The sequence below is a fragment of the Scardinius erythrophthalmus genome (genome assembly GCF_964197995.2).
Source record: "Scardinius erythrophthalmus genome assembly, chromosome: 1".
Taxonomy (NCBI): domain Eukaryota; kingdom Metazoa; phylum Chordata; class Actinopteri; order Cypriniformes; family Leuciscidae; genus Scardinius; species Scardinius erythrophthalmus.
In genome coordinates this window covers 4,955,515-4,976,612 of record NC_138221.1, presented here as the reverse complement: position 1 = coordinate 4,976,612, position 21,098 = coordinate 4,955,515, and the positions used below count along the sequence as shown (strand labels likewise).

Sequence of the window (21,098 nt, the reverse complement as noted above, 5' to 3'; positions counted from 1 at the left end):
AATAAATCAGGTAATCAGGTAATATTTCATAACTCAGTGCCTAGCCTCTTTAAGACATCACCGCACGTCACTGTGTAGGATGTAGTAAATAATAGTACTGACAGTACTATTATTAGTACTGACGCGGACTGTTGAGCAGACGTGTCTCAAGCCTGTTAGTGATCCAACGCTGGATACTCTTATAGGTTACTCCCGGGGATCACGGCTGAACGCGTCTTCTCAACACTCACTTACAAACATTTTTCACCTATCGTGCGTCTACTCTACACCCGTACCACTTAAAAGACGGATTATATCTAAGACGCTTGTCAGAAATTAGTATTAATTGATAGCATCACTGGTAGTGTCGTTGCTAACTTACTGTCCATCTGTTAAAATGGCGAATATATCAGCTGCAAGTAGTCTACCTTTTGGTGCAGGTGAGGACACATTTGAGCTGCACGCGGTGCAGTCTGAGCTGGAAGCTGTTGAGAAACAGATCCACGACCTTTTAGTGAGACAGGCCGAGCTGATAGACCGGCGTTTGGCTCTTGAAACATCACGCGCTGATGCTCACAAATCAGAGATTAATGTTACTAACCCGCTGACTCCGACCTCGTCTACTCCGTGCGTTACTCGGCATCGGTCCCGAGCGCCAAGGTCGCGATCAGCCATGGTCTCGTTCACTCCGGCTCCAACACGCCACCACGAAGCCTGGATATTTCCGCAGCGGAAGACGCGAGTCAGGTCTAGACCAAGACCCTCTCCGACCCTCCCGGTTTTCGAGTTATCCACACAAAACCGCTTCTCCCCTCTTCGCGAAACAGAACGCGATGCTGTGATCATCGGTGATTCCATTGTTCGGCACGTCCATGCTACATCAGGTAAAAATAAGGTGCAGAGTCACTGCTTTCCTGGTGCTCGTGTTTCTGAAATCGCTGCTCGCGTTCCCGAGATTCTGAACGATAACGAGCGCGTCGGAACTTTGGTATTGCACGCGGGAGTGAACGACATCAGGCTGCGCCAGACGGAAGTTCTGAAGAAAGACTTCAGGAATCTGATCGATACGGTACGCAGCACATCGCCTGATATAACGATCATTGTGTCAGGACCGCTTCCCACGTACCGTCTAGGACATGACAAGTTTAGTAGATTATTCGCGCTAAATGAATGGTTAACGTCATGGTGCAATGAGCAGAAACTGCTCTTTGTAAATAATTGGAATCTGTTTTGGGAGCGTCCTAGGCTTTTCCGTGCTGATGGCTTACACCCAAACAGATTCGGATCGGATCTTCTGTCAGATAACATCTCCAAAATGTTAAATACCTTTTGACTAGTAACCAAAAGTCCAAATCATAGTCTCTGCTGCACCAAATTAACTGATATAAATACTAGTGTAGAACATTGCATAGAAACTGTGTCTATTCCTCGTTTAGTGCGATCAAATAATAAATCTACTGCAGGATCTAGGAAAAATCTAATTGTTATTAAAACAGAAAATTTTGCTATTAGTAAACAAAAACAATTTCTAAAGCTAGGTCTTTTAAACATTAGATCACTCACACCTAAGGCAGTTATTGTAAATGAAATAGTCACAGATAATAGCATAGATGTACTTTGCCTTACTGAAACCTGGCTTAAACCAAATGATTATTTCGGTCTAAATGAGTCTACTCCAGCAGGATACTCCTATAAGCACGAGCCCCGTCTGATTGGTCGTGGCGGCGGTATTGCAACAATCTATAGAGATATTCTCAATGTTACTCAGAAAACGGGTTATAAGTTTATTTCATTTGAAGTACTTGTACTAAATGTTACGCTCTTAGATGATAGAAAAACATCCCTATTATCTTTAGCCTTGGCTACCGTATATAGACCACCAGGGCCTTACGCTGATTTCCTAAAAGAATTTGCAAATTTTCTCTCAGATCTATTGGTCAATGTCGATAAAATATTAATTGTTGGAGATTTTAACATACACGTAGATAATCAAAATGATACGTTAGGGGCTGCGTTTATAGACTTATTAAACTCCTTTGGGGTTAAGCAAAACGTTACCGGACCAACTCATCGTTTTAATCATACACTCGATTTAATTATATCACATGGAACCGATCCAACCGATATAGATATCATTCCGCAAAGTGATGATGTAACTGACCATTACATGGTAACTTGCATATTACGTACCCCGGTAATATATCATGCTGCGCCGCGTTATCGATTAGGCAGAACAATCCTTCCATCCACCATAGATAATTTTTCAAATTGCTTATCGGATCTGTCTCAGCTGCTGCCTGAACCTAAACAAACAGATGAACTAGACGAACTAACCAGCACTATGAGCACCGTTCTCTCTGGAAAATGGGATATTGTTGCACCTATGAGACTAAAAAAGGTCAGAGAGAAAATTAAAGCACCATGGTACAACAATACTACTCGTGTGCTAAAGAGAGAAACCCGTAATTTAGAGCGTAAATGGAAACAAACTAATTTAGAGGTTTTTAGAATCGCTTGGAAAGACAGTACATCACGCTATAAAAAGGCCCTAAAAGCGGCCAGGGCTGAGCATCTCCGCAAACTAATAGAAAATAACCAAAACAATCCTAGGTTCTTATTTAACACCGTGGCTAGACTAACAAATAAACAAGCGTCACCTGAACAAAATATTCCGTTACAGTTTAGTAGTAATGATTTCATGAATTTTTTCACTGAGAAAATAGAAAACATCAGATCCACAATTGTAAACGTTCAATCTTCAATCGCGCCTTATAATTCAGCCTCGATTATCACCCCGCAAGAACAATTACAGTGCTTTACAACTATAGAACAAAAAGAGTTAAATAAATTTATCATTTCCTCTAAAACAACAACATGTTTATTAGATCCCATACCAACTAAACTATTGAAAGAAGTGTTACCTATAGTGGAAGAGCCTCTCCTCAATATTATTAACTCGTCTTTATCTTTAGGTCATGTTCCAAGAACATTTAAATTGGCAGTTATAAAACCTCTCATTAAGAAACCACAATTAGACCCAAATAACCTAGCAAATTATAGACCCATTTCAAATCTTCCTTTTATGTCCAAAATATTAGAAAAAGTTGTGTCTGCCCAACTGGGCTCTTTCTTGCAAGAAAATGACACCTATGAAAAGTTTCAGTCTGGGTTCAGGCCGCATCATAGCACTGAAACTGCGCTCGTTAAAATCACAAATGATTTACTCTTAGCTTCTGACCAAGGCTGTATCTCAATACTAGTTTTACTTGATCTTAGTGCTGCGTTCGATACTATAGATCACACAATACTCTTAGATCGGCTACAAAACTATACCGGTGTTCAAGGACAAGCATTAAGCTGGTTCAGATCATACCTATCTGACCGCTACCATTTTGTCTATTTAAACGGAGAAAAATCGATCATAACTCCAGTAAACTATGGAGTGCCGCAAGGATCTGTGTTAGGCCCTCTATTATTCTCAATATATATGCTGCCACTTGGAAATATTATAAGGAAACATGGAATTAGTTTCCATTGTTATGCTGATGACACTCAACTATATATTTCATCACGGCCGGATGAAAACGCTAAATTATCCAAATTGACAGAGTGTGTTAAAGATATAAAAGATTGGATGACGCACAATTTTCTTTTATTAAATCCAGATAAGACAGAGGTAATACTTATCGGTTCAAAAAACCGCCCACAAAACCTCTTACAATACAACTTTAACATAGTAGGGTGTCCTGTTACTTTATCCTCTACAGTAAAAGACCTGGGTGTTATATTAGATTGTAACTTGTCTTTTGAAAATCATATTTCATATGTTACAAAAACAGCATTTTTTCACCTTAGAAATATTGCTAAATTACGTAACATGCTATCTGTTTCTGATGCAGAAAAGCTAGTTCATGCATTCATGACCTCGAGACTAGATTACTGTAATGCTTTATTAGCTGGTTGTCCTGCATCCTCAATAAACAAGCTACAGTTAGTCCAAAATGCCGCCGCTAGAGTTCTTACTAGATCAAGAAAGTTTGACCATATAACACCAATTTTATCATCACTACATTGGTTACCTATAAAGTTCCGTATTAATTACAAGGTATTGCTACTGACTTATAAAGCCCTAAACGGCTTAGCTCCAGTCTATTTAACGGATCTTCTATCGCCCTATAATCCATCGCGCTCTTTAAGATCACTAAATTCGAGGCTTCTGGTCATACCTAGGATATCCAGATCCACCAAAGGAGGGAGAGCATTTTCACATTTAGCACCAAAACTCTGGAATAGCCTTCCTGATACTGTTCGTTGCTCAGATTCGCTCTCCCAGTTTAAAACTAGATTAAAGACGCATCTCTTCAGCCAGGCATTCATATAATATTTTAATCTTACAGTTAAATCCGGTCTCTACTTCATAAACGCCAGAGGAGAACTGGCCCCCGACTGAGCCTGGGTTCTCCCAAGGTTTTTTTTTCTCCATTGGGTCACCTAATGGAGTTTTTCGGTTCCTTGCCACTGTTGCCTTTGGCTTGCTCAGTTGGGGATGCTTAAATTGATTAATCGATTCACCAGTGCTATTGATCTGCATTACCAAACGTGGATGTTTTACACCAGAAACAAACACTGATGTACTATTTTATTTAATACTGTGAAGCTGCTTTGATACAATCTGTATTGTGAAAAGCGCTATATAAATAAAGTTGACTTGACTTGACAGTAACTCGCGATTGAGTTGCAAACTGATGTGAATGGGGCTCCAGTGCGTCATCAAGTAGGGGCGTGTCCAATAGCTCAGGGGGCCTCAGTGCGTCATCGAACCCCCGTTTTAGCCCCGCCAAAAAATCCGGAACACAGCAACGGTGAAAAACTGTTTAACGGTCTAACTCCACAATACAGTACTTCACAGTGCACAGTCTTTGTAATATGATTTAGCAATACATTTCTAACATTTATAATGTGTTTAGAACTTTTTTTTAGAATTGCCTTTACAGGGACTTTAAGTACTAGCGTGAATATAACTTCAATTCATAATTAGACTAAAATATAACTTAAATACACTCAAACTTAATATTAGTGTTGATATTAAAATGTGTACTTTTAAAATATGCTTTCAGTGTATGTTACAATGACAATTTTGAGCAGACAATTTAAAATATCAAAAATGTTTACACTTTTTTTTTCAAATAAGTACACTTTAGAAAGTGCACATAACTTTTACTTAAAGTATATTTTAATATAATATATTTCTATAAAGTGTAATATAGTATATATTATAGTATAGTATAGTATTATTTTAAACTGTGTTAAAAGTGTTAGGGTGAAAGCATAATGCCAGTATACTTTTTATATATTTACAAAAAGTACAATTTATGTAAGGACATTTTCAACATACTATCGGAAATATAAATATACTTGAAATACAATGAAGTACTTTTTTTTTTTTTTTCGCTTGGGGCTTTTGTAGATTAACTGGGACCGTCTACATAAGATTATTGGCATACACATTTCTAACTTCAATAACATTTGAAGAGAATGACTTAGGCCCAATCCCAATTCTATTTTATACCCCTTCGCCTACCCCTTACCCTTGCCCCTTGAAACAGAGTGTCTAGGCGTATGGGTGAAAATATTCCCCAAAGAAATGGGACACCACTACTACACCGTTGCATGTCATTATACATCGTCGCTAGCGCCTACGTCAGAGGAGATGCGCCAATGTTATCACAAACTTCGTCGTCAGCTGTAGTCTTGCGTGAGTTACAGCTATTATTTTGCATTTTTCTTCTGAAGTTTGAAGAAAACAACGGAGATGACAATATCTTCAACGCCTAATGCTGCGTTCACACCAAATGCGAATATAGTGTCTGGTGAGTGATTTCAAAGTTAAGACGCGTTTACGCGAGTCTGGAGGTCTTGCTGCGCGAATGAGGTATTTAGCGCGGTGTTCGCGAATTCCCCTCATTCGTGCATCCACTTCACTTCAAACTTTTGCTTTTTACGCGTCATATTGTAACTTTAACGATTTTTTTGCAACAGTTTCTTTGAAGAACATGAACGTAAATATGAACACATGATTGAATGTGACAAAGAAAATGATTATTGGCAGTCATGTTGCCTCTGTAGCCAGTGTATGAAGGTACATTTCTCATACCCCTTCGTTTGAAGTGTGGTCCCGAAAAATCGTTTCAAGGGCTATCTGGCCCTTCCCCTTACCCCTCCAACCAAAAGATAATTAAGACAGCCCTACCCCTCCGTTTTGAGCGTTCCCGTGAAGGGGTAGGGCTGTCTCAATTCTCTACCCAAGGGGTAGGGGCAAGGGGTGAATTGGAATTGAGCCCTACAGTCACAAAACCAAAAGTGTTCATGTAGGGGTCAGGCATGATGCACTCCTTTTATATTTTAGGTATTTATTTACAAGTAAACTGTCAAATCATATGTAAATATTACATTTTTTTTTACGGGAGAATGGGGTATTCTCATCGCTTGATAAACACAAATAGCTAGTATTCTCGTCGCTTGATAAACTTAAGCTTGAGCCACTGTAGTCTGTTGGACTATTTTAACGATGCATCCGCGGTGATGTGGTTTCTCCACTGCATGGATCTTCAAGTGTCGCTTCAGGTTAGCTTTAATAGAGAAACTCTTCCCGCACTGATCACACGTGTGCGGCTTCTCACTGCTGTGGATCATCTCATGTGTTTTCAGATATGATGACAGACTGAATCGCTTGTCACAGTGTGAACACTTGTAAGGTTTTTCTCCAGTATGTGTCTTTTCATGTGTTTTCAGATGTGATGACAGACTGAATCTCTTGTCACAGTGTGAACACTTGTAATGTTTTTCTCCAGTGTGGATCCTCTCATGTGTTTTCAGAGATGATGACTCACTGAATCTCTTGTCACAGTGTGAACACTTGTAAGGTTTTTCTCCAGTGTGGATCCTCTCATGTTTTTTCAGATGTGATGACTGACTGAATCTCTTGTCACAGTGTGAACAATTGTAAGGTTTCTCTCCAGTGTGAATTCTCTGGTGCAGTTTTAAATTGTCCGCTGTAATAAAAGTCTTCTCACACTCAAAGCACATATACTCTCTCACACCAGTGTGTATTTTCTGATGTGTGTGTAAATTTTGCACCTGTGAAAAACTCTTCCCACACACAGAACACGAATATGGCTTCTCCTTCGTATGAACTCTCAGGTGATTCTTCAGGTATGATGCAGTAAGAAATGCTCTGCCGCATTGAACACATGTGAACGGCTTCTCTCCGGTGTGGATCTTCATGTGTTCTTTAAGATATCGTTTGCATGAGAATCTCTTTCCACACTGATCACATGTGAATGGCTTCTCTCCAGTGTGGATCCTCATGTGATGCTCAAAATGTTGTTTTGTTGTGAAACTCTTTCCACACTGATCACATTTGAACAGATCTCCGGTGTGGATTCTCATGTGACGCTCAAAACGATATTTGTTTGTAAAGCTATTTCCACATTGAACACATGTGAACGGCTTCATGCTTTTCAGTTGGACATGATGTTCCTCCTCCACTTCACTCAGTTCTTCACTCTCCTCCTTCACTTCACTCAGTTCTTCACTCTCCTCCGTCACTTCACTCAGTTCTTCTCTCTCCTCCTTCACTTCACGCAGTTCTTCTCTCTCCTCCTTCACTTCACTCAGTTCTTCACTCTCCTCCTTCACTTCACTCAGTTCTTCACTCTCCTCCTTCACTTCACTCAGTTCTTCTCTCTCCTCCTTCACTTCACTCAGTTCTTCACTCTCCTCCTCCACTTCACTCAGTTCTTCTCTCTCCTCCTTCACTTCACTCAGTTCTTCACTCTCCTCCTTCACTTCCATCAGGTCTGACATGAAAGAAACAAATGTTACAGTTAATTTTCAGTACATCAAAATAATTCAAAGAGAAATAATATAGCTGCGAGCAGCGATTACGGGCCCGAGCCGGAGGCACCGCCACCCCGGTGCCTTACCTAAAGGCACCAGGATGGCGGTGCCGCCGGCTTTGGCCCTTCATCGCTGCTCGCAGCTATATTTATATATTAGGGATTTTTTTTCATCAGCCTTAGCCGATGACCGATACGGGCTGCCGATTTTCTTGACCCGATATTTGGAGCCGATACTGCTTTTGCTCCCTCAATTTATATCATAAAAATGACACAATGATCATGATGATAAATGTTACAAGTCTATATTTAAAAAAGGATAATTTATTGAACTTAAAAAAACAACAACTACATTTAACAAATAATAAAAACAGGTGAGGTAGAACAAGTAAAAGAAAAGTTCAGTGCTGAAAATACAGAAAATAATTATTTAAGCATAATTAAAAATGAAACAAAAGGTACATTTGTTACTGTATTATTTATTAATCTTAGTTAATAAAATACAGCTGTTCATTCAGCTGTTCATTTGTTCATGTTATTCACAGTGCATTAGGCTAACTAATGTTAACAAATACAACTTTTGATTTCAATAAGGCTACTATAAATGGTGAAATTAACATTATCAAAGATTAACAAATGCTGTAGAAGTGCAGTTTATTAATAGTTAATGTTAACTAATGAAGTTAACTAAAGTTTCATAAATTTAACTTTATTAAAAAAGTGTTACCGATTTGTTAAACACCAATTCAGGCTTCTGGTGAGTTCAGTGTTGGATAGATCAGTTGTTATAATGTATTGCCATACATTAAATAGAATCGGTTCAAAGGAGTCATTAGTGCGTGAATCAGAGGTGTCATTAGCGGACGTGTACGTGTTTGTGTGATTATCCTGGCAGTTTAGGACATCGCACAAGATTTGTGTCAACAGAAAGCATTTCATTACTGGATAGGTTTTTGGGTTTATTGAAAGCGTGGTTTCTGTCAGCTGAATGCGGAACGCTTTTCAGAGAAGATAAGGAAACTTTTTATTTATTTATTTATTTTAGCACAATTCACACCCAGCGGTAATTCAGGAAAAAAAATATCCCAATCCTCCACATGAAACTTCGCTCTTCCGACCTTTTACCATCATGTCAATTCTCAATTGATTTTGATAAATATGCGCGAGGGAAGGAGTGCAAGACAGTTGAAGACGGTGAGTGTGCGCGCGCACGGCCAGAGGAGGGGTGCTCTCTCTCTCTCTCTGCTCGTTCTTTCAGCAACATGTGACCCGTCACAAGCGCATTTTTCAGTCATCTACATCACTCAACGATCAAATATGGCTTTAGCGGGATAAAAATTCGCTTTGGCGACCGCAAAAAACGCAATATGCTTCCTGCTCAGCTACTGTTCGGACGCTCTTGCTTACTGCTCCGCGCTTTGCTCTATCGCTTTTACATTTTATCTATATTTTATTTCCTTTTATCACCTAATTTTAACTTCAGCAAACAGCACAGTGCTCAGACAACAAAGTTTGAATTACTACAAAAACGCAGAATTCTTTAACCCGACCAGCTTACATTCCGGGAAAGGAAAACAAAACTGCCTACATTCATACGGATAAGAGAGAAAATGCCTCTTCAGGTTCAAGAATCTACTTGCTGCACTAACTGCCACAGACTTTTACAAAGGATTGCAGTTCTCGAAACAAAGTTACTTACGGGACCATTAAACCAGACGGAACACACAACAATCAGCATACCGGTGAGTCCCATGAAACTAGTGCTCCTCGACAGAGAGAAACAAGCCGATCGACTTACTAATCGATGGCACAAACAGGGAGCGAGACCCAAAGGCACTCGAGACATCAGATTGTCACGAGCATCACATATTGCCACAGTAGCATCCTCTACCCCAGATACAGCTCTGACAAGGATTGCAAACACCGGTCTTCTACCACCGCCTATACATCTTGAGAACAGATTTGAAGTACTAATGAATGTAAATGAGGAATCCCCAAATGTGATGAATGTGATCGAACACAGACTGAATGGGCCAGTAGCGAACAGACAGCGGCACTCAGCTCAGAGCGCAGCCGAGCCCAGGACTCTGATAGTGGGGGACTCCATAATCAGAAACATTAGCGGCAGGGATACAACTACATTCTGCCTTCCACAAGCAACAACTTCTGATATAAACAGGGAACTTTGGAACATTCTGATGAAACATAAGACTGCAAATCGACTCATCATACATGTGGGGAAGAATGATATTCACAAAGAGCAGTCAGAACTCCTTAAGAAGGATTTCAATGAACTTTTTGAAACACTTGAAAGACTGAAAGTTCAAACATTCATCAGTGGACCTCTCCTAGCAAGAGGAACAAACAGGTTTTCACGGTTGCTTGGGCTAAATACATGGCTGCAAAAAACCTGTAATATAAAAGGAGTAAACTTCATTGACAATTTCAATCTTTTCTGGAGTCAGAGACAACTGTTTCATCGGGATGGCCATCACCCAAACAAACTTGGTTCAAGAGTGTTAAAGGACAATTTCTAATTCTCCCTCAATCATCCTTCTGCAGTTTGTGCCAATCCACTCAATCTGAATGGCACACACACACACACACCTGGACACAGTATGAATGACCACAGGACTTCACTTCAGCAGCAAAATGGACATGCGGTTGACATATCACACAAGGACAAAGATAACACCACTCCACCACAACAACCTCTGCTCACGGACACAATCTCAGCTGAGCCCTGCCCACAGAGAGACATATCAGAACTGCTTGAAGATTCAGCACCCAAGGACGACTTCCTGGAAAACAGCCAGGGAAGCCAGGACAGCATATCACAGCCTCCGATAACACCAGAGCAACAGCCCCTTTCACCAGACACTTTTTCCCTCTCTCAAGCATCGCCTCTTCTGTGTTTCTCACAGAAAATGGAAGAACTGGTGTATACTGGAACCAAACTATCCCACTCTTTTGCTGCAAGCCCCCAGATACCAACCAAAAAACGACAGGCACCATTACCACCCGCACCAAAGCCTGCGGGCCCAGCTCGCCCTCCTCCTCCTCCTGTGAGAGCTCTTCGGCCTCTGCCACAACGCCAGGGCCCACACCCACCTCCATACGCTCGAGGTGAACCAAAAATAACTGATACCAGCTCTCAGTGATGTGTTTTGGGTCCCCGCTCTGATAACAGTAACTTTCTCAAATGTTTACAGAACAAGCGGGAACCCAGTGTGCCGGTATCTTTCTCTATTGCTGTTTTATTACAAGATAGAAAGTCTAAGGCCTTCAATAGCCGTGCAGCAAACCCAACTAATCTGGTGCCTATTACACGTCAAAGTAAGATTGATGTGGGGACAAAAAGTAAGACTGTTAAGTTAGCACTTTTAAACCAGGGCCTGAATTTCATTTTGGAAAATGGGGGGGAAATCCCCCCTTAGGTGATTCTTATGGGGGGGAATTTTTTATTTGAGGGGGGAGTTTAGACTTTTTTTTATTACATTTATCTTGCCTTGAAATGTAGCCTATGCTCACTCATTGCATTTTTTCAATGGGGTAATTTTGTTCTTAAGAATTTACACAACACAAGGAAGCTTGATTTCAATCTTTGAATTAAATTGAAAAAAACAAACAAACAAAAAACACAAATAAATACAATAGAATAAAGATAGCAATAAAGAGAAGTCTTTGCTTAGGTCTAACACTATAGTATTCAGAAATACTACAGAGACTGAATAAAGTAATCAAATGTAAAATAACACTGGGTAGTATTTTAGTCCTGACAAAATTAAATACATAGGCTATTAAACAGAAAGCTATGTTTTGTTGTTTTGACAACCAAATTAATCAGACACATACAGCTGCTGTCCCTTTAAGAGCTAGTGCACGGATCCTGTTTTCATTATACGGTCACGTGCGAGATTTATGCTTATTTAAGACATAACCGACCGACTGTGTTTAGAGGATACTCACCAAGACCGAAAATTGACATAATTGTCGCATGTTTTTAACTGTTAAAGCGATATAATCACGAAAAATAACTTTTGTTACCCGCGAGCTGTTTGTGAGGCGGCTTTACTCTATGTATGTGTGCAGAAAAAACAACATCTCTCAGACAGCGCGCAAGTACCGAAAAGTTTAAAATACGCGTGAATGTTTAAACTGGTAAGACTCAAAAAGACGTGCACATGGTAAACTTTAGTTACGTTACTCATGATGCAATGCTGGCCCGATTATGCAAGTGACAATTCCGTGTATCCCGACTCCCGCCTGCTGTGCGCTTAACGATTACCTTGTGCAACACATTTAGAGAGACGAGAGATGGAAGACGCAGCCCCGCTGAATCACTCACGCAGTTTGAGAAATTGCGTCTCGTAGACAGTTTTAAAATGACTGATTTGATTTTATAATCTGTGTGGATTAATTTACCAATACAACCTACATGCTAAAGTGAATCAATGTTTGCAGGAATTTCCCACATTATAAGTGGGAGACCTGCGGGAATGATTCCCTGCGGGAATGATTAAAATTATGCGCAATACCCGCAATCCCGCACCGAAATTCAAGCCCTGTAAACATTCGTTCACTTAAAAATAAATCACTTCCAGTCAACGATTTAATAACCACAAACAACCTGGATTTTATGCTTCTAAATGAAACCTGGCTAGAAGACAGCTACACTGCAACAATCCTCAATGAAGCAGCCCCTCCGAACTTTACTTTTATGAGTGTCTGCAGAGCTGTTAAGAGAGGTGGGGGTGTAGCTGCTCTTTTTAAAGATATCTATCAATGTAAGCAAATATCATTTGGTCATTACCCTTCTTTCGAATATCTGGGTATTGCGTTAAAAGGTGCTCCACGCATTTTACTTATTATTTACAGGCCTCCAAAATACTCTCCAGCCTTTGCTGAGGACTTTACAGAACTGTTATCAGCAATTACCTCAGAGTTTGACTGTTTTGCCATTGCTGGAGATTTTAACATCCACATAGATAGTGCAGAAAACAATATAGCAAAAGAAATCAAAAGTGTTTTAAAAACTTTTGATCTGACTCAGCATACATGGACCCACACACAATCGTGGACACACTCTAGATTTACTTATCAGTAAGGGTCTAAACATTTCACTGATTGTTATTAAGGATGTAGCACTGTCTGATCATTTCTGTATTTTCTTTGATATATTGATCTCTCCTGCCACCGAAGCTAAATCTGTGTCTGTCAAGAAGAGATGCTTAAATGAGAACACTAGTGTACTATTTATGAAGGCTATATCCTTAACACCAAGTATATCTGCCGACTCTGTTGATTTTCTCCTTGATTCTTTTAACTCAAAAGTTAAAGGTGTAATTGATGATATTGCTCCTGTTAAAGTCAGGAAGAAGAGTGGCAGACAAAAAGCACCTTGGAGAAACTCAACAGCAGTGCAAAATATGAAAAGACAATGCAGAAAAGCAGAGCGCATGTGGCGGAAGACTAAACTTGTAGTCCATTATAACATCTACAAAGACTGCATCCATGCTTTCAATATGGAACTAGGCAAAGCTAGACAGACTTTCTTCTCAAATATTATAAACAGTAATTTAAACAACACACGCACTATTTTTGCTACTGTAGAGAGACTGACAAACCCCCCAAGCCAGATTCCCAGTGAAATGCTCTCAGACAACAAGTGCAGTGAGTTTGCTTCTTTCTTCTCTGAGAAAATCAGTAATATCAGAAAGGTGATCAGCACATCCTTGAGTTGCCCTGGGGTCAGACAGATCAAACCACCTGAGAAAGTAGTTACTATGTCTGACTTCAAAGAAATTGATGGCAAAATTTTGGAAGAAACCGTACAACACCTTAAAACATCAACCTGTGCTCTTGACACACTTCCCACATCATTTTTCAAAAGTGTGTTAAACAGTTTAGAAGCAGATCTCCTAGAAGTGGTAAATGTCTCAGTTCTCTCTGGGAGTTTTCCAAACTCCCTGAAAACTGCAGTTGTCAAGCCCCTCCTGAAAAAGAGCAATCTGGATAAGACCATCTTTCATAGGCAAGATCATTGAAAAAGTTGTCTTCAATCAGCTGAACAAATTCTTAAACTCGAATGGATCCTTTGACAATTTTCAATCTGGTTTCCGACCGCACCACAGCACAGAGACAGCGCTCATAAAGATAATAAACGATATTCGCTTAAATACTGATTCAGGGAAATTATCAGTGCTGGTGCTACTCGACCTCAGTGCTGCATTTGACACTGTCGATCATAACATACTTCTTGACAGGCTGGAAAACTGGGTGGGGCTTTCTGGGATAGTCCTAAAATGGTTCAGGTCATACTTAGATGGGAGAGGTTATTATGTGAGTATAGGAGACCATAGGTCTGAGTGGACATCCATGACATGCGGAGTACCTCAAGGCTCAATTCTTGCACCACTCCTGTTCAACCTGTATATGCTCCCAATGAGCCAAATAATGAGAAAGAACCAAATTGCTTACCACAGCTATGCAGACGACACACAGCTCTACTTAGCCCTATCACCTAACGACTACAGCCCCATTGACTCCCTGTGCCAATGCATTGATGAAGTCAACAGTTGGATGTGTCAAAACTTTCTTCAGTTAAACAAAGACAAAACTGAAGTCATTGCATTTGGAAACAAAGATGAAGTTCTCAAGGTGAACGCATACCTTCACTCTAGGGGTCAAACAACTAAAAATCAGGTCAGGAATCTTGGTGTGACACCAGAGTCAGACCTTAGTTTCAGTAGTCATGTCAAAGCAATAACTAAATCAGCATACTATCATCTGAAAAATATTGCAAGAATTAGATGCTTTGTTTCCAGACAAGACTTAGAGAAACTTGTGCATGCTTTCATCACCAGCAGGGTGGATTATTGTAATGGACTCCTCACTGGCCTTCCCAAAAAGACCATAAGACAGTTGCAGCTCATACAGAACGCTGCCGCCAGGATTCTGAGCAGAACCAGAAAATATGAACACATCACACCAGTCCTCAGGTCTTTACACTGGCTCCCAGTTAGATTTAGGATTGATTTTAAAGTATTATTGCTGGTATATAAATCATTCAATGGCCTAGGACCTCAATACATTGCAGATATGCTCACTGAATATAAACCCAACAGATCACTCAGATCACTAGGATCATATCAGCTAGAAATACCAAGGGTTCACTCTAAGCATGGCGAGTCCCCTTTTAGCTATTATGCCAGCCGCAGCTGGAACCAGCTTCCAGAGGAGATCAGATGTGCTCCTACAGTAGTCACTTTCAAATCCAGACTCAAAACACTTCTGTTTAGCTATGCATTTACTGAATGAGCACTGTGCCAATGTTCGTCCGACTGTTTGTACTGTGTTTTATTTTATTTTTCTAAACTGTTTTAATTATTCATATTTCTTTTTATTATTTTAATTTCTTCTATGTAAAGCACTTTGAATAGCCATTGTGTATGAAATGTGCTATATAAAGAAACTTGCCTTGCCTTGCCTATGTGGCGGCCGGTGTTTATTCTGTGGCGCTGCCACGAATTAGTCTCTGGCACTGACACACTAATTCGTGGCACTGCCACGAATTAGTCTAAAGGCTACGTTCACACTGCAGGCTGAAACGACCCAATTCCGGTATCCAAAACAACGGCCCCTATGCGACCTGTATCTGATCTTTTCATGACAGTCTGAACGACACAGATCCGATCTTTTCAAATGCGACCCAGGCCACTTGGGTATGTGGTCCCAAATCCGATACATATCCGATCTTTTGAAATGCGACTTCAGTCTGAACGGCCAGGTCGCATGTATCCGACCCACACGTCATTGATACGCGAAAAACGTCATAATTCTGCATTGAAGTAGTCGTCGGTTTGAAAACGGACTGCATATTCGTCGAGCTGAGGTAAATCTGCCGAACGGGTCGACCTCGACGAGCCCGTTAATTAAAAAAAAAAAAAAAAAAAAAAAAAAGCCCACGGCCATTATACACTGCTCAAAAAAATTAAGGGAACACTTTTTATTCAGAGAATAGCATAAAGTCAGTTAAACTCCTGGGATATTGATCTGGTCAGTTAAGTAACAGAGGGGGTTGGTAATCAGTTTCAGCTGCTTTAGTGTTAATGACATCAACAGCAGGTGCACTAGATGGGCAACAGTGAGACAACCCCCAAAACAGGAATGGTTTTACAGGTGGAGGCCACAGACATTTTTTCCCTACTCATCTTTTTGGACTGTTTTTCACCAGTTTTGCATTTGGCTAGGGTCAGTGTCACTACTGGTAACATGAGGCGATACCTGGACCCTACAGAGGTTGCGCAGGCAGTCCAGCTCCTTCAGGATGGCTCATCAATACGTGCCATTGCCAGAAGGTTTGCTGTGTCTCCCAGCACAGTCTCAAGAGCATGGAGGAGATTCCAGGAAGACAGACAGCTACTCTAGGAGAGCTGGACAGGGCCGTAGAAGGTCCTTAACCCATCAGCAGGACCGGTATCTGCTCCTTTGTGCGAGGAGGAACATGATGAGCACTGCCAGAGCCCTACAAAATGACCTCCAGCAGGCCACTGGTGTGAATGTCTCTGACCAAACAATCAGAAACAGACTTCATGAGGAAGGCCTGAGGGCCCGACGTCCTCTAGTGGGCCCTGTGCTCACTGCCCAGCACCAGGGAGCTCGATTGGCATTTCCCACTGAACACCAGAATTGGCAGGTCCGCCACTGGTGCCCTGTGGTTTTCACAAATGAGAGCAGGTTCACCCTGAGCACGTGACAGACAGGAAAGGGTCTGGAGAAGCCGTGGAGAATGTTATGCTGCCTGTAACATCGTTCAGCATGACCGGTTTGGTGGTGGGTCAGTGATGGTCTGAGGAGGCATATCCATGGAGGGACGCACAGACCTCTGCAGGCTAGACAATGGCACCCTGACTGCCATTAGGTATCGGGATGAAATCCTTGGATCCATTGTCAGACCCTATACTGGTGCAGTGGGTCCTGGGTTCCTCCTGGTGCACAACAATGGCCGGCCTCATGTGGCGAGAGCATGCAGGCAGTTCCTGGAGGATGAAGGAATGATACCATTGAAGGGCCACCACGCTCACCTGACATCCAATAGAACACCTCTGGGACATTGTGTTTCGGTCCATCTGACATCACCTGGTTGCACCTCAGACTGTCCAGGAGCTCAGTGATGCGCTGGTCCAGATCTGGGAGGAAATACCCCAGGACACCATCCGTCGTCTCATTAGGAGCATGCCCCGACGGTGTCAGGCATGCATACAAGCACGTGGGGGCCATACAAACTACTGAGTACCATTTTGAGTTGCTGCAATGAAATTTCAGCAAAATTGACAAGCCTGCTGCATCATTTTTTCACTTAGATTTCTGGGGTGTCTTTGAATTCAATCCTCTGTAGGTTGATCATTTTCATTTCCATCAAACGATGTGGCATCCTTTCGTTCATAACACATTACCCAGTCCATATTAGTATAGATATCCAGCATGATATTTTTCCCCATTGAGATCTGATGTGTTTTCAAAGTGTTCCTTTAATTTTTTTGAGCAGTGTATACGTTATGTTAACTTATTTGTGCTGAATCTGATATTAGATAGGTCAGCGGCTGCTGTCTGGCTCTTGTGTAACGGTCGCTGCGTGCGCTCGTGTGTGTGTGTGTGAGTGAGTGAGAGAATCACAGTTAACGTTAGTTAAAGCAGAGACGGGCTCTGGTTAAAGTTTAGCTACTTCCGCAAACAACAAGTGACGTCGTTGACCGTTGAGTACTCTTCTGCGCATGCGGGTCACATCTGGGTCATTTCACGTTCACACAGGAGATCACAAAAGGTCGCATTTAATTGGAAATGTGAACGGCCTTGCAAAAAAATCGAATTTTTTCCAAAAATCGGAATTGAGCATTAAGCCCTGCAGTGTGAACGTAGCCTATGTGTGGGAGAGACACACTGGAGAGACACACCACACGCGTCCAAACCTCTGTCGGGTGGTCGCTGAATAAAACTCCCAAATAAACAACGTCGCATTACGTAATCCTATGACCAGTGTTCGTAACAACTACCGTATGCTCAGGAATAGCCAACAACTCCCTAAATACAATGGCAAGCAGTTTTATAGAGGTATTCGCGTTTTCCATTTGGACCCACAAACTTGCTTAGCTATAGTTGCAAGTACATATAGAGATACGTGTTTCCACTTTCAAAGTGTATGGCAATATTTCAGCTAAGTCAAACAGTTAAAAGATGCTTTGGAAGTTTAAAACTTATCGTTGTCTTGAAAAGCAGATTCCAGCACTCTGCTAGTAGGGGAGGGGCAGTGCAGCGTCTCCAGCAACACAGAGCTGCCTGTGGACGCCTGTCTGTAAATAATGCCGGGAAAAACTATCGGCGAACGCAGCAGCCTCGTACAATTAATATAAAAATTTTACTGACCATTTGTTGAAGAAAAACCCAGAACATTCTGTAGCGTTTCATAGTTGAACTGTTTATCTAAATGTGATGAAGTGCTTGAATGTTTCTAACATGAATGTTCTTCAGCATCATGAATGAATGAAGAATAAACACCAACCTCTGTGTTCTTCAGGATCTTCAGTGTGTTTCATTCTGCAGGGTTCTGGATCACTCATGTTCTCTCTGTCCTCTTTAATAAACTCAGTCTTTGCAGATTTCAGCTCTTCCTGATGCTCTGATGCTCGTCTTCACTTGTAGCTGATGGGAATTTACAGCATTTATTGCTGAATTGCTGTGGGAGGAGCTTCGCGGATGATGCAATTACAGTGGGAGGAGCTTCACTGATGATGTGATTGCAGTGGGAGGAGCTTCACTGATGATGAATTACAGTGGGAGGAGCTGATCTACCAAAATTAAAAAAATATAAATTACAGAGTTTGTTCTTATAATAAATGACACTTCTAAGCATTTATGCCCGTCTATCTTTTTATCGTACAGTAACTGATGCCAGTTCATTATTTTTCTTTTTTTTATTACTAATCCTAACATTATTCTAATTCTTCATTAAAATACAGGTATCTAGAAATATAGAAAATAATATAAATAATTTAAATTATTTAATTCTTCCAAATATAAATAATGGTAAGGAAACAGATAAAAGCATAAAGGCAGAAATAAACGTACAGTAGCCAACAAATCCCCTCAAGCGTGCTGACACCAATTAAATGAGCTTTAAGTGTCAATTTACAGGAGATCTAAAGACATCAGCATAATAAATGAGGTGAAAATAGGAACTATTGTCATGAAATAAAGAGTGTTTTCAGCAGATCTGTGATGAGCCTCAGACTATCAACACTCATTCAACAAGCCATTCAGGATCATCAGCAGATCATCTCACTTTATGTGTTTGGATAAAACTTTTTGGATAAAACTGCAGTGTATTTTGGCCATGATCAATGTATTGTCACTTTACTTCAGTGTAAGCGGCGCAGCAAAAAATAGACTCAGCGCCGAAACCCCCGCTGCACTGCTGTTCACGCGCTGCTCCTGCTCCCGGTGTGAATGCACTCATTGATTAACATAAACGGCGAAAAAAATACACGCTGCTCACGCGCCAGCCCTGCCCGCGTGAGGTGCACCGCTTCCCGCTCGCGCTGTTCTGTAGTTTACTAAAAGTTTATTAATTCTGAATGTGTGGCGTCTCGAGTGTCCATCTATGCTATTTGCACCAAATGCGACACTCCCTTGTGAAGTCAATTGGATGAACGGTTCTCGAAATAATAAAAATGCAAACGGACATTTGACAGACGCTTTTATCAAAAGCGACTTACATTGCATTTCAAGGTACACATTTACAATATTATCAGTTCTTGCTTTGAACCCATGACCACACACACACACACACACACACACGGAATGACCTTTGTCTTGTTTAATAATAATACAAATGATGATGATAATAATCATCATCATTGATTTTTTTTTAATTATTACTGTCAATATTAAAAATAATAGTTGATTTATTTTTTTGTTCAAAGGTTGTTTTCATATCTTAAGTTTGTATTTTTATATATAATATTTATCAGCATTGTTCACGTTTTGTTACGTGTTTCTGGATTTTTTAAAAATATGTATATCGGCCGATATATCAGAATATCGGATTTTTAAATCACCAAATATTTGTATCGGTATCGGCCTTAAAAATCCTTTATCGGTCGGGCTCTAGTCAGGATACATGACAAAAGCCTGTAAAACTGCTCTACTGAAAGACAATACTGTTATTTCTCACAATATAACCACCAAAATAAGTGATAAATCACCACTAATAAAAAAAAAAAATTAAACAACCTCTTAAGGCAAATAACTACAACGCCATAATATGTGAATTTAAATATAGTTTGACTTTATAATAACTAGTCTATTAATAGAAATAAAGTAATTACAAACATGTTACATATTTGTATGTACAGAAACTAACAATGATCATAAAACTCTAAAAAATGAAGAAAATGTAATGTTTCCAGTCTCAAACTTAATATTCATATTCCCATGCGTGTATAGATTTGAAATTTCCCACGTTCATTACTCATACAGGGGCAATGTAAAGTGTCTACATCAATTTTAATAAGTAAATGTAATCTGCCAAAGATAAATGTCGACAATAACAAATAAAGGTAAACATGAAAACGGCAACAGAAACACTTGAGATCGATTCCCCTCACAGATCTCAAACTTTAAAGTTTAAAAAGTTTTAAAGTTTGAGTCAATTGACTCGACATTCAGTAACAGTTCTCACTCCAAACATCGAGACAATCACACAAACGAACACAAACTCGCTCAGGTCTGAATGAACTCAACATATTCTCCTCATGCTCGCTGCTGCTGCACTAAATGTTTATTTCAGAAGGAAAACGCCAGAAAAGACGGACAAGTATCGCTGTGATCGATGAAAACAACACAAAAATGAGCCTGTCGCTTAATCAAACTGTATAAAGTGTGTGTGATGGTTGAGTAAATATGAGAAATACCGTGAACTGCTCTCCTCGCCTCAGAAGACTCGACGCTAAAACTCTCAATGACGGAAGAGACGGCGCGAGCGAGCGGTGACGTCATCGGCCTCCAAAGCACGCGCGTACGGGACACCCCCGCAGCCAATCAGGGGCACGCAGATTCAGCTTTACTCGTAGCCTTCCATTATTATTATTTTAGAACTGAAGTGACTCTAGTTACTAAAGGGGAAAGACGAGGCCCCTTTTTCGCCAGTTCCTTATTCGTCGA

The 21,098-nt window shown here is 40.6% G+C and overlaps 1 protein-coding gene across 1 annotated transcript; it reads right to left on the bottom strand.

Annotated features, from left to right (window-relative positions):
- Positions 1-5,305: 5,305 nt before the first annotated feature.
- LOC308703181 (uncharacterized protein) lies at positions 5,306-21,098 on the bottom strand. The gene is made up of 3 exons (XM_081386502.1): positions 20,849-21,098; positions 18,439-18,724; positions 5,306-7,838 (listed from the first exon to the last, which is right to left on the bottom strand). The coding sequence occupies exons 2-3, from the start codon at positions 18,494-18,496 to the stop codon at positions 6,508-6,510; spliced, it is 1,389 nt and encodes a 462-aa protein (XP_081242628.1). The 5' UTR covers positions 18,497-18,724; positions 20,849-21,098; the 3' UTR covers positions 5,306-6,507.

What these genes read in the sequence shown, in the direction of transcription:
- LOC308703181 (XM_081386502.1), bottom strand. Translation starts at nt 18,496, where the DNA reads ATGAGTGATCCAGAACCCTGCAGAATGAAACACACTGAAGATCCTGAA. An exon ending in AGATCCTGAAGAACACAGAG is followed by an intron (nt 7,839 to 18,438) that starts GTTGGTGTTTAT and finishes CTTTCATGTCAG; the next exon opens with ACCTGATGGAAGTGAAGGAG.